At 48.4% G+C, this 13,893-nt stretch overlaps 1 protein-coding gene across 1 annotated transcript in view; it reads right to left on the minus strand.

The window, feature by feature from the left end:
- The window catches only part of st8sia4 (ST8 alpha-N-acetyl-neuraminide alpha-2,8-sialyltransferase 4), a 41,730-nt gene extending 35,036 nt beyond the window's left edge, over positions 1 to 6,694 (minus strand). Inside the window, exons 1-2 of the mRNA XM_084326128.1 lie at positions 6,506 to 6,694; positions 223 to 354 (exon numbers count right to left, since the gene is read on the minus strand). Of these exons, the coding sequence (XP_084182254.1) occupies positions 223 to 354; positions 6,506 to 6,621 (248 nt within the window). The 5' untranslated portion in view covers positions 6,622 to 6,694. The remainder of the gene's footprint in view (positions 1 to 222; positions 355 to 6,505) is intronic.
- Between the last annotated feature and the right edge of the window lie 7,199 nt (positions 6,695 to 13,893).

Raw genomic sequence — 13,893 nt, forward strand, 5'->3', positions numbered from 1 at the left:
CGAGTGAGTCAAATCAGAATGGCTCGTTTCAGTGGGGGTGGGGGGGGGGGTGGGTTGTCTCAGCTGAACTGAAGAAACGGGACTGGGTCGAGATTTCACATCTAGTCAGTGTTGGTACAACCCCACAGTGCTAGAAAACAATGCAAACCACTGGAAAATGCCATTTATATAAGATAAGATAGGGGACCTTTAAGCCAGTATCAATACCTGTACCCCTCTCACCTGATCAAGTGCACCAGCGACGAGTTGACCCTCCATGCCGCCGCAGAGTGCTGGAGAAACGAGGGCCCTCCCCTCCTCGAGGTCGTCCCCGTGCCATTGACCAGCAGCCTGGAAGTGCTCAGTTCACCATCGCTGGGAAGAGAGAAGTAAGAGGGGGGGGGTTAACCGTCTGTAGTGTGATAGTAAAGGGTTAACCTTCTGTAGTGTGGTAGTGAAAGGGTTAAGAGTCGTCTAGAGTTACACATGCAGCATGGCTGGACGAGCATGCACTCTCCTCCCACACACACACACACGTGCATCTGTAGCGATTACATTCACTTCAAACGTGACGCGACCACAATGGGAATCCCGACTCAAGCGCTCGTAATAAGCGAGTCATTACGGGATAATGAACACCTGAAATCACATACGAGTGACTCGAGAGAAAGAAAACAAACTCGGCTCCGTGGCCCGCGTCTGGGTTTTCTCCACCTCCATACACCGTCTCTAATTATGGTCTTTGTTTCCCCGCGCTCGTCGGTGCAACAAGGCCAAAACATGAGGGTTGTGTCGACGTGCTCGGTTGACTTTGTGAAGGGTATTCTTCTTCATCCCACTTGTTTCTGGTAAAGCGTGGCGGAACTGGCGGGAGGGAGGAAGCCATTAGCCGCGGCCCCGGCGGCAGAGTCTTCGAGTCAGGCGAGGACGTCGATAGCTTTCACACACACACACGGAACAACGTTCACAGTTACTTTACCAGGGAGGACGGTGTGTGTGTGTGTGTGTGTGTGTGCGCACTCAGGTCGTCCCTCCCCCTTGCCATTCTCGCCTCAGTGAACAGGGCCCCCAACTGTTCTCAGGTTTCATTGGCAAAAAGAAACTTAAAAAAGAAACTTTATTTTGTTTTGGTAGTGACCTTGTGTGGCTCGCCGACGGTCGGCCTAAAGGCTCAGGGTCAAGAGCGATTCATTTTGTTTTGTTTGTAGGAAGAAGAAAGAAAACATGACGTCCTGCATGACGCTCTTCAGCAGATGTGCGCTGCGTTAAAAAGGGAAATGCCCCCATTGTTCCAAGAGCTTCAGGCATTCACACGCAACACACGGCCGCATTCTGCGACGACTTCCCATCTGCTGCGCTCTGACACGGCACCTCTGCGTTCTGCTGCTGTGATTAGCAACCCACCTGCCTGGGCAGAAGAAAAGAAAAGGACGCTCGAGATCAAGAGGTCAAAACGTGAGACGTAAAGCACTGGAGCCACAGTTATCGGTTATATCTTCGAGTATCGAGCGCGAGAAGAGACCCCCCCCCCCCCCCCCCCCGTTGTGAACATCGATGGGATTCTGCATAATTGAATATCAAGTGGGCGGGGAAGAGGCGACAGACGCGGTTGTTTGTCTGCGAGAGTCGAGGCCAAGGGTGTGTTCCGTTATCTGTTTCCGTCACCAACCGCTTCTGAAGAGTTATAAACAAAGCAAGCAGAGCCTGACAGTCTACCGCCTGATGGCACACACACACAGGCACGCACGCACGCACTCAGACACACACAAACCACACACATAGGCCTCAACCTTCCGGGCTCATCTTAAAGTGCTAAATAGGATGTGACATTTCACCCTACATTGTGAAATCTATTCACCAATTTTAGGAAGTTGTTGATTTTGTTTTTTTTAGATAACATACTCCATAGAAATGCTCCCAACTTCTGCTTCAGGCAACACAACCTGGTTCCAACAACGTGTTCCAACAAGTCACATTTTCTCTTTTTACTTACATACAGGAACAGCTCTGGCACAAGGTTGAAATTCTGATATATAAAGATGTCCCCTTTAAGAGGACGTGTTGATGCGTTTATTAGCTACAGCATACACAACTAGTCAAGAGATAATTTATAGGTCCAATACTACACACAGATTCATTGCCTATTAAACTACTTTCGAGTCCCAGAGAGGAGGAGGTATATCTTTCACAGTCACTTTCTCATAATTATGCCTCGGGAGAGAACTCATATTTCCCAGAACTAATTTTCAACCTTGCTACAAGCCTTCTCTCTCACACACAGTCAACATCCGTGCAGAATTTAGCATTTTCATTCAACCCTTTCACTGCGACAATACAGAAGGTTAACCCTTTCACTTCCAACACGACAAAGGGTTAACCCTTTCACTACAGAAGGTTAACCCTTTCACTACCACACTACAGAAGGTTAACCTTTCACTACCTCACTACAGACGGTTAACCTTTCACTACCACACTACAGGTTAACCTTTCACTACCACACTACAGAAGGTTAACCTTTCACTACCACACTACAGGTTAACCTTTCACTACCACACTACAGAAGGTTAACCCTTTCACTACCACACTACAGAAGGTTAACCTTTCACTACCACACTACAGGTTAACCTTTCACTACCACACTACAGAAGGTTAACCTTTCACTACCACACTACAGGTTAACCTTTCACTACCACACTACAGAAGGTTAACCCTTTCACTACCACACTACAGAAGGTTAACCCTTTCACTACCACACTACAGAAGGTTAACCCTTTCACTACAGAAGGTTAACACTTTCACTACCATACTATAGAAGGTTAACCCTTTCACTACCACACTACAGAAGGTTAACCCTTTCACTACCACACTACAGACGGTTAACCTTTCACTACCACTACAGAAGGTTAACCCTTTCACTACCACACTACAGACGGTTAACCTTTCACTACCATACTATAGGTTAACCCTTTCACTACCACACTACAGACGGTTAACCTTTCACTACCACACTACAGAAGGTTAACCCTTTCACTACCACACTACAGAAGGTTAACCCTTTCACTACCACACTACAGAAGGTTAACCTTTCACTACCACACTACAGAAGGTTAACCCTTTGACTACCATACTATAGAATGTTAACCTTTCACTACCACACTACAGAAGGTTAACCTTTCACTACCACACTACAGAAGGTTAACCTTTCACTACCATACTACAGAAGGTTAACCCTTCGACTACCACACTAGAGACGGTTAACCCTTTGACTACCACTAGAGACGGTTAAAGGGGCACATCACAGATTTATTTTGCACATAATCTCAAACACATCCAAAAAAATCAAGAAAATGGGGTTGCACAAATGTTTTGTTTGACAAGTTATTATTGAGAGAGTAAATAATGTTTAATATATGGCTACCAGCGATGTCACCGGGGACATTGAATCCTTGCGTTGTTTTAATTACATCTGAAATTATGTAGAAGAAAAAAAATTTCAATAGCTGGTCTTACAGGGACCGCTACTGTGTCACTTCATGGAGCTGTAAATTAACACAACACAGATGCAATGCCCCCCGATGACATCAGTGGTGGTGGCCATATTCAAACTCATTTACTCTCAATAACTGTCAAACTAAATCAATGCGTTTGCTTTGGGATACGTGCGAGATTATGTGCAAGATAAAATCAGCAATGTTATTTAGTTGAAGTGCCCCCCCACAGGGTCGGTACCGACCCAAAAAATGACATCTGGTCATAAATCCATATATTTTTTTAATATTGTATATAAGTTGCGATTTTTTTGTCAAACGTTTTAAAGTATTAACATGTCACAAAAGCATGTAGAATGTATATTATCATCAATACGTTAGTTTAGCAATAGGTTAAAAGTGCCATTGGATAGTTTTAAGTTTTCGATTTTCTGAAGTCTATTCAAAGACGGAAACGGAAATGGAAATTTTGGACCATGGGAATTGTAGTCTTTTTGCTGCCATTTTGTAGAGGACATGCATAGACCACTGCACTTCCGCGTTACATTGAAATCGGGGAGGAGATAGCGGGGGGAGCAAATTAATGAATGTGGATGAGCCATGATGTAAGTGGTTGCAGCTACGGCTATGGGGGTGCTAGAGACATGATCGAATATACTTTTATGCGCCCAGTTTCCTGAACACGGCGCGACCCATTCCTAATCGATCAGAACTAAATCATCCGAGATCAAGTCCCTTTTCCAGTACTGTGGAATTTCAAAGCTTCGGTGGCCAGTGTCCTTTCAGCCGAACAGGATAATGAAAAAATTATCCCACTAAATGGCCAGACGCGTCTTATGGGGACATCTACAATTACCTCATTGAGTCTCCAGGTAGATGTAATGTTTATATTTAAGTGCAGTGGTCTGTAGCCACTCACACTACCACCGAAGCTCCCCCCTCTGATGGAACAGTCCACATTCATTCGTGCGTCATCTCGCGTCGTCCAGACTCCATTGACAATCTGCGCATGTGTATGGGGAGTAGGTGCTGGAAAAGGGACTTGATCTCGGCCGATTTAGTTCTGATCGATTAGGAATGGGTTGCGCCGTGTTCAGGAGACTCAGTCGCATAAAAGTATATTCGATCATGTCTCTAGCGCCCCCACAGCCGTAGCTGCAACCACTTACATCACGGCTCTCATCCACATTCATTCATATGCTCCCCCCGCTATCTCCTCCGTGATTTCAGAATCCCGGAAGTGTTGCGGTGGTCTATAGCGGTCGACCAGCGTTGGAATTTTTCCGAACTACACTTCCTGTCAGATACTGTGGGGTTTCAAAGTTCAGCGTTCTGAATGAATCATATCAATAACTGTTATGATTCACGATAAGCCACAAAAGGTAAAGTTTGACAAATATTGAAACGCAGTTAGTTTCTCCTCCCTATTGTTAGCATGTAGGAACAATTAGATCTGAAATTAGTTTCAAAACGGTTGCACTGTGGGGAAAATTAAAAAGTACACTAGATTATTATCTGTTCTTATGCACGCCTGGTGATACTAAATCCAAATTGAACTCGGGCATTTGAAAGATAATATATGTATATACTATATATATATAAAAATGTGAGAATTGGCTATAATAAGGTAATGTATAAGCATCATATTCTATAATAATATTTCAAATTGCATTGGTCCGGATGGGAGAATTCAGTACTGTATCTACAGAACCTTCGGTTTAATCATCTTGCCTTTATTAATTTCCTTAGATTTTTTGTACACATGATAATAATATAAAAAAAAAAAAATTTAGGACCTGCTCAGAGGTCATCATTCGGCACGCATGCGATGCATGAATGCGATTCGTATCTGCGATTAACCCATCCCGTTGTCCTTCCCCCCCAAGGGCAGCCGGGAGCAGACAGGCGTCAACGTGAGCCGCGCCAGGGGACCAATCCAAGTGCTCCTGTCCGTCTTCGTCAAGGACGCCACAGCGTTAGCGACCTATTGTTGTTGTGCATGTTTTTCCATTGGGTTTATCTTATCGGATAACCCTCAAGAGTACTCAAGAAGAGGGTACTGAACGAGATCAGTGGCAGTTCTAAGTTTGGTCATTATTATCATGGTGTTATTCACTGTCAAAGATGCAAAGAAAAATCATAATTCATATTCTCCTTTGTTTCATCACAATTTAAGCAAGCCTAGTAATAGACACAATATTTCTGACACTGTGAATACATTCCCCGAGGTCCATAGATGTACCTAGATACCAAGAATATGCAAATAGCCCTTGTAGAAGTGGAGCAATATTCCATTTACCTAGGTATATATTTTAGGCGGATTTTCACATTGTGTGGAACAGGTTAAGTGATGACAAACCACGAAAAGCCGTTCTCTTTGATTAAGCTAATGAATGTGTGAATAATAATAACAATATCAAAATGTCACAGTTGGCAGAATGCAGCCAGTTTCTGCTGCATCCTGGTGGGTTGATATTTGGTTAGATTCTGGGTAGTAGTGGGTAGCCATATTTTGCCCCAGTTTGTCTGCCCGAGGGCTCTTGAAGGAGAGAATTGTTGGCACACATTCAGGAGGGAGAGGATGGTTCAAAAATCCCCCTGAAGAATCCAGGCACTCGCACTACAGGCACAGCGAGCCACTGCACCGGGGCGGCAGGAGGGCTGGACGCCGCGCAGGAAGCACCAAACACGGGGACTGGTGGGGGACAGTGATCGCACCCCGGTTCAGTCCAAACAAAGGAGCACAATAGCAGCAGCATCCACCCCGTTATACAACTGGACCTGCTGCGAGAGAGAGAGAGAGAGTCGGACCGGCTGCAGGAGGATACACCGCGAGGAGATCCATTTTTATTTTATTTTCTTATCAAGATTATAAAACAAAAACAAACAAACAAACAAACAAAAAGTGTTACAAATCAAGTTTGCACTCCTCCCGGCGCCCTGGCTCCTCGGCTCCTCATGTCCTCCACCACCGGCGGCGGCGGGCAGCCTACCTGTGAGCTAGCGGGGCATCAGAGGCAGAAAGAGCGGATCCGTACCCAGTGAGTTGAGCCTCCTGGTGTTCCTCCTCACTTCTGGTGATCTCTTTCGTCTTGTAGAAGATCAGCAGAATGCTTATCGTGCAAATAGTCCACTGTTTCCGTGTGATGCGCATTTCGCGGCGCAGGAATCCCTTTCTTTCTTCCTCTAATGTCTTCTTTTATTGGCCTGGATTCGGGTCCCTCCGTCCGAAGCCTCTCTGCCTGCTGCCAGTCCTGCTGCTGCTTCTGTTGCTGCACACATTACCACCACTTAGCAGCTGGACCACACGCCACGCCCCTTTCCACTGATTGACAAAGCGGGCCGTCCTATCACCTCGCTCCGTTTCCCCTTACATGCAAATTAGACCCCCTTCCTCGAACCAATGGTTATCCGGAGGGGGCGTGTCCGTTTTTTTTAAGTTGTGGATCAATTAGCAGACAGAATGCGGCCAGACGGAACGTGTAACCGATACAATAGGAGGGCCGGAAATCTCTCACGCAACTCCACTTAAGACTGAGAGAGATTTGCTTTTTCTTCACTGTATTATATTCAACCCACAATGTCATCTTGTGAATATTGACTTTGAAAGGGCCCCAGGACCGTTTGGAACCAGACTCTCAACAAGTAACATGAATGAATGAATGAATGAATGAATGAATGAATGAATGAATGAATGAATGAATGAATGAATGAATGAATGAATGAGTACAATACAGTACAGCTCAATACACACAATTGTTAAGGGGATGCAGACCAGAGAAAGACTTTCGTCTTGTTTACATCAGGGTCCCCCATTTTCAATTCATAGTGACATTTATGACATACACGACATACATTGCATCATGACATCACAATAGATCCACAATAAAAACCACCATAAAATCCAAAATTTTCCACCAACACCCCCAACCGACTTTCCCCAATGAAGATAAGGAACAACTCCATAAAACCTAGCAATATGGAAAAGGGGGAGAAAACTCAGACGGGCAGTTTAAATATAAATATAATACAATATAATTTGCAACCTTTTTGTATTTCTTTCGTCAACCACTAGTTTATCCGTCAATGAGGTGAAGCGTCGGAGCAGACGTCTGGGGCGGCAGGGAGAGAGAGGCCTCCCATTACAGCTCTGCTGAGCAGTCGGCCTTCCTTCTCGCCATGCTAACCATGATATGTGTGACATACCGTGCATAACACAGGGCCCCTGGCAGCTGTCGGCTGTTGGAGTGTTATTTTTCATCTTTTCAATCGTTTTACACGACTTGCTTGAGCATGTTTAAAGGGGCAGCTCACACAAAATAAAAATATATGAATAAAATACAATAAAAAGTCCCCTTACTTACCAGAGTGCTATTCATCCAGAAGACAACATGTTTGTGACGTGTTGAGTCATTTGGCCACATGGTGGTGCTATTCTCACAAAACAACTATTTACATTTCTCAAAAACAAGATTTATTTTCCTCTTTAGGCCATTCACTTGGTTCTCACTGAAGCTCATGTCTTGTGACCATTTATTAATTAAAGTGGGTACCAAACCTTTTGAGGGTGTGGTCTAAATATGTTTTTCTTTTTGTTTACATGTCAAAATGCCATATTTTTCCTTCTCAAAAGAAGTGCAGACTTGACACCACTTGGACTTGGTCACAAATTTGACGACTTCAGACTCAACTTCACGAAATCACAAAAGACTTGCAACTCGACTTTGTTCAACACCAATTACTTATGACTTCACACTGACTTGAGCCTCGTAACCTGAAAGACTTGATACTCTCTCAAAGCCCAAAATGTTAAAAAGAATTATGCCATGAAAAGTGTCAAGCAAATCTACTTAATTTCCCCGATTACAGCTCCACTTTGGATTAATCAGTCAGCCACCAATCAAGTTGTGTGAGCAGAGAAGGAAGTTGTGTTTCAGAATCATCTACATTTTATAAACTAACTATTACTCTGTTGGTTTTATCATTTTGTAAAATGACCCATTAGGACTTGTTTAGGACTCGAAACCCAACGTTTCAGACTTGTGACTTGCACAAGACTTGCCTGTCTTGACTTGGGCCTTAACTTGGGAATTGCCAGTCTTGACAGGACTTATAATAATAATAATAATAATAATAATAATAATAATAATAATAATAATAATAATAATAATAATAATTGTTACAAAGGGTCAGATTAAACCGAATATATATATTTATTGCCTGAGATCCCATGTATAATATTTGCATATCGTTTGATATCCCCTGTATATTCCTTGTACAATATATACGGAATATCCCTTTACCTGGTAGCAGGACAGACCATAATATTCGTTCTCCTATTGGAAGCGACCCCTAGGCGCCAGCGCCATACCCCCCTCGAGCTGACTTGAAAGCTACCGCCAGGACTTGCCCAAACATGCCTGCTTTCGCCCACGGCTACGAGACAGTGAGCAGGCTGGCACCATCGTTTACCCCCCGCACATATAAATACGGCGCGGCAAATACAGAACCCCCCTTGCAGTTCCTCTTCAGTTCGCCTTCAGTTCAGTCTGGTTCAGTTACCCAAGCAACGTCTCACCCACTACGCAACGTGGGCAGAGCAGGGCTCGCATGGCCCCAATATAGTCTTGTGTTATCCTAAATACGTCTGTTTGTCGTATCGTTCTCTATTCATTAGTAAACCTTCATTACGAGTCAAAGACCACGTGGAGTGAGTAATTGTGCGTCGACATAGAGCACTTATTGCCCGTGCTAATAGTATAGTAACGTCAAGTTCAGCCGTGCATTACCGCACCGGAGGATTTACACCGGAGCAGCAGCACCACGGAGGATTTACACCCCGCCCGCAGTGCCACTTCTCCGGCAAGGATTATTATTCTTCATTCTTCACTACGCTGCTGGAAGCAGAGAACCGTCTACACCCACTGCTGTGGGATCCACGTGCCCGTGGAGACATCACTCAAGCCCGTCTCCGTCGTACCGGAGACCCCACGGCTTCCACCTTCATCTGCGCGGAGCGCACCCTGGGATTACCAGGCTGCTTTCTCCGCTGACGCAGGGAGTAAATACACCGTCTCCAGGTGCATTGCTACAGCTCCGTGGACCATTGACATTCCTAGAGCATTGCCCCCCTCTGCTGGCTTACAACCGGTAGTACACCCCTATTCCCAGAATAACCATAGAGATAATCCTTAATATTCACCATTTGATTTGCCTGCACATTCTATTTGCCTTATAAGCGCAATCTAAGCAAAGTATATTATGTAACAATATTCCCTTTGATGTAATAAATATTCTAACCGAGTATTTTGTGTGGAAAACCGTGTTATTGTTGGAGTGTTCTAATCTAAAATACTTATGTACAGTATTGGCCAGGAGTACATAGACGGTAGTGATTCAATGATATCAGTACTTGATTAATACAGTCAGGGAATTGTACCCCTCAGTTACAATTGGTCCTTCGATAGCCGAGATAATAATTAGCGTAATATTAATATAATATTAATATTGACATGGCCGATGACGAACACTCCACAAACGGTTCTCCTGAGCTAGATCGCCCACAGCGCAGACGACAGCCACCTCCCTACCTAGAGGCATACTCTGTCAGTCCAATACCTAGCTTTAAAGGAACGGTAAACGCGGTAAAAGTAGAAAGTAAAATTATGTCTGACCTTAACAACCAGGTTACCCCGACCACAGAGGCCCTAGTGGGTGCTAATGTAACTGACCAAGCTCACGGTGGGGACCAGGAGGGAACTGACACGACTTTACCCCCAGACAATACCGAAGAAATAGCCCCCGATCAGCCCCGGGAGGAAGACAACCCTAAAGAGACGCGCACCCAGGAGACGGATCTCCTCGGTACGCAACAGGAGAATGGATCTCCAACCAGTACTGCCGGGAGCCGATCGCCCCGAACGGCGTCTTCCCCCAGCGCGGCGGACAAGATGCTGGCGCAAGCACTCATCGCCACCCTGGCAGCCTCCACCGAACGCGATCGACTTCAAGCGCAACAGACGCGCGAGCGCGAACAGTTTGCAGGCGAGCGAGAGCGCTTCCAGGCGCAACAAAGGAGTGAAGACGACCGCATAAGGCTGGAGACCAGACGCCTCCAGACAGAAGAGAACATTGAGAGAAGCCGCGCCGATGCACAGCACGCCGCCGCAAATGCACAGCACGCCGCCGCAAATGCACAGCTCCACGCTGCCCATGCCAGCGCCAATGCCCAGCGCGACGTCGCCAACGCACAGCGCGACGCTGCCCAGGCCAGCGCCAATGCGCAGCGCGACGCCGCCAATGCCCAGCGCGAAGCAGCGCGCAACGCAGCCCATGCCCGGCGCGAGGCAGAGCGCGACCGGCTGCAGGCGGAGCTGATGGACAAACTGGTTGCCATGGCGACACCCCCTCACTCCGCACGGAGCTCTCAGAGGTCGTCAAGACACGGGTCTAGGACACATTCCCCTACCCGACGAAGCGACCCGGGACCCCGCCAACAGGAGGAGCCTGCCCACGTCTCTGAACCCCCTCCCCAGCCGGTCCATACGAGACCTAGCAACCGGGGTACAGAACCGAACCACGCCGAGAGACTGAACAGAAGACTCCAGGTCCTAGCAGAGGAAGAGGAGGAGGAAGAGGAGGAGTGTCAAGCCGACCAGCAGCAACGTACTCAGGACCAGGAGGTCCAGTACAGCCCAGAAGTCACCCCCGAGGCCCTGCGCTACAAACCCCCGACTCAACTCACGGGTGAGTTTGACGCACCGTCAGCCCCGAGGAACAGCACCTGGGTACCCGACCTTCGGTACCCACCAAGTACCAGCCCAAGACGACACGCAAGAGGAGACTCGCCTAGGAGGCCTCTCCCCCAACGCTCACCGATGTGCCAGTCATCCATGACATCATACATCGCCACGCCGTCATTTCCCGACTTCGCCTATGAGAGTCGAGCACAGTACACGGAGCTCCGGATGTGCCTAGAGACAATGATGGTGGATGTCGCTGGTGAACGCCACAAGTATGCAATATTACTGAAGCACCTGAAAGTACCGCGGGCGCACAATATAGCGCTGGCCTATGCCACCTCTTCGACACCATACACAGCGGCCCTAGCGGCGCTGGACCAGAGATATGGACGTATATGGGATTACGTAATAGAAGAGATAAGGCATATTGACCGCCTACCCCCAGCCACAGACAATCGCTCACTAGACGACCTGTCAATCAAAGTGCAGTCCCTGGTGGGGATGCTGGGAGCTCAACGGGAGAAGGGCAGGCATGAGCTATACGCCAACTCTAACGTTGAGAGGATTTTGGAGAAGCTGCCACCCGCAAGACAGGAGCGCTTTCGGCGGCAGAGGGACTACCGCGACCCCGACGGCCCCGAGCCATCCCTCCTTGATCTGGCCGACTTCCTGGCGAGAGAGGTCAGCAGCTTACGACTGGACACCTTCGGGCGGAGCACGCCAAGCTCCAGAGAGGGACCCAGGAGAATAAATGATGGAAAAAGATCGGTGACTGTCATGCACCAATCAGAGTCAGTACCGCAGCACTCCAACCACAACACCCCCTCGACGAAAGAGGACCAGTGGAAGATTGAGTGCCAGTACTGTGAGGGAGAACATCGGCTCCATCAGTGCGAAGACTTCAAGAAGCTGACCACGGATGATGTGAGCCAGTGGGTCAAGGACCACCGCCGCTGCTTCCGCTGCGCGCGCAGCCACCTAGCAGCTGAGTGCCGCCTGAAGAAAAGGTGCAGCAGGTGCGGTGGCACCCACCTGGAGGTCCTGCATGACCTCAACAAGCGTCAGCCAGGACAACCGAGTGGGCCCGTCGCGGTCATGTACCACGCCGAGGCGGTGGCACCAGAACCAAAGTTCCACCAGACCGCTCCCTGGTGTCCCGACTGCCGCGGCAGACACTGGGAGTCAAGGTGCGACTCGTGCCATATAGAGTCTACGTCACCACCCGAGACAGGAGTGCTCCACATAGACCCCCAGCATAGCGGGACCCCCCGTGTGCTCCTCAAAGTGGTCAGAGTGCTCCTGAGCCACGGGGACAAAGTCATGGACACTTACGCCGTCCTTGATGACGGGTCAGAGAAGACCCTTCTGCTCGCGTCCGCTGCGGCCCAGCTGGGACTGCGGGGGAGCGAGAACCAAATGACGATTCGGACAATAAGAAGAGATTTAAAGACGATAAAGGGCGAGAATGTCTCCTTCACTATCGCAGCAAGCGGGCAGCCAGAGCGACGGTATAGGATTACAAATGCTTTCACCAGCCAAGAAATAGGACTATCACAGTACACCTACCCCATCCCACAGCTGATGGATAAGTGTGTGCACCTGCGTCAACTACCTATCCCGCTCATGGACGGCGCTACCCCGACCCTGTTGATAGGCTCCGACCATGCAGAACTCATAGTCCCGATTGACCGGGTCCATACAGGCCCCCGAGGCTGTCCTGCAGCAGTCGAGACCCGCCTAGGGTGGACCCTCCAAGGCCCCCTCGCTAAATCTCTCAACCGAACAGCAGCCACTAGTTGCCTCCACTCCAGAGAGACAGAAGAAGACACCGGCCTCTCCCCCGTACAGGAGAGGCTATTGACATTAAGCGAGAGGCCCGTGAAAGAACCGTGGGTACCAGAGGGAGTTCGGAACTCCACCCCCCTCAGCTGCGCTTCAGACGTAGCTGACCTCGAACCCAGCACCCCAAGCGACTCCTTGACGGGGCGGCCGGGACCGGCCCCTCCTCACACGGGGTACAGAGCGAACAAGAGAAACAGACGGAGGAGGAGAAAGCGCAGCCAAGCCCAGATCAAAGCAGTCTCAGGCCCGCTTCCTCCTAAGCCCCCCTCCATCCAGTCCAGTCGTCATGACCATAGACCAGTCACTACCCCGAGCTGCGTGGCCGGCCGGCCGCGTAAGCAAAGTGACCACTGGTACCGACGGAAAGGTCAGAGTGGCAGAAGTGCTCGGCCAAGGGCGGCCCTACAACCGACCCGTGGCGAGGCTGATCGAGTCGCCAAGGCTCCCCGACTTGCCTAATGACGACCATGACCCCTGACTTTGTGAACTGCCCGACCCCTCACAGACATTGAGTAGTGGACAGTGCGGTTAATCTGTCCCTGCTTAGCTAATTAGGTGGGACTAATTAGGGGGCGGCTGTTACAAAGGGTCAGATTAAACCGAATATATATATTTATTGCCTGAGATCCCATGTATAATATTTGCATATCGTTTGATATCCCCTGTATATTCCTTGTACAATATATACGGAATATCCCTTTACCTGGTAGCAGGACAGACCATAATATTCGTTCTCCTATTGGAAGCGACCCCTAGGCGCCAGCGCCATACCCCCCTCGAGCTGACTTGAAAGCTACCGCCAGGACTTGCCCAAACATGCCCGCTTTCGCCCACGGCTACGA

Source organism: Notolepis coatsorum, assembly GCF_963971535.1.
Source record: "Notolepis coatsorum genome assembly, chromosome: 12".
Taxonomy (NCBI): domain Eukaryota; kingdom Metazoa; phylum Chordata; class Actinopteri; order Aulopiformes; family Paralepididae; genus Notolepis; species Notolepis coatsorum.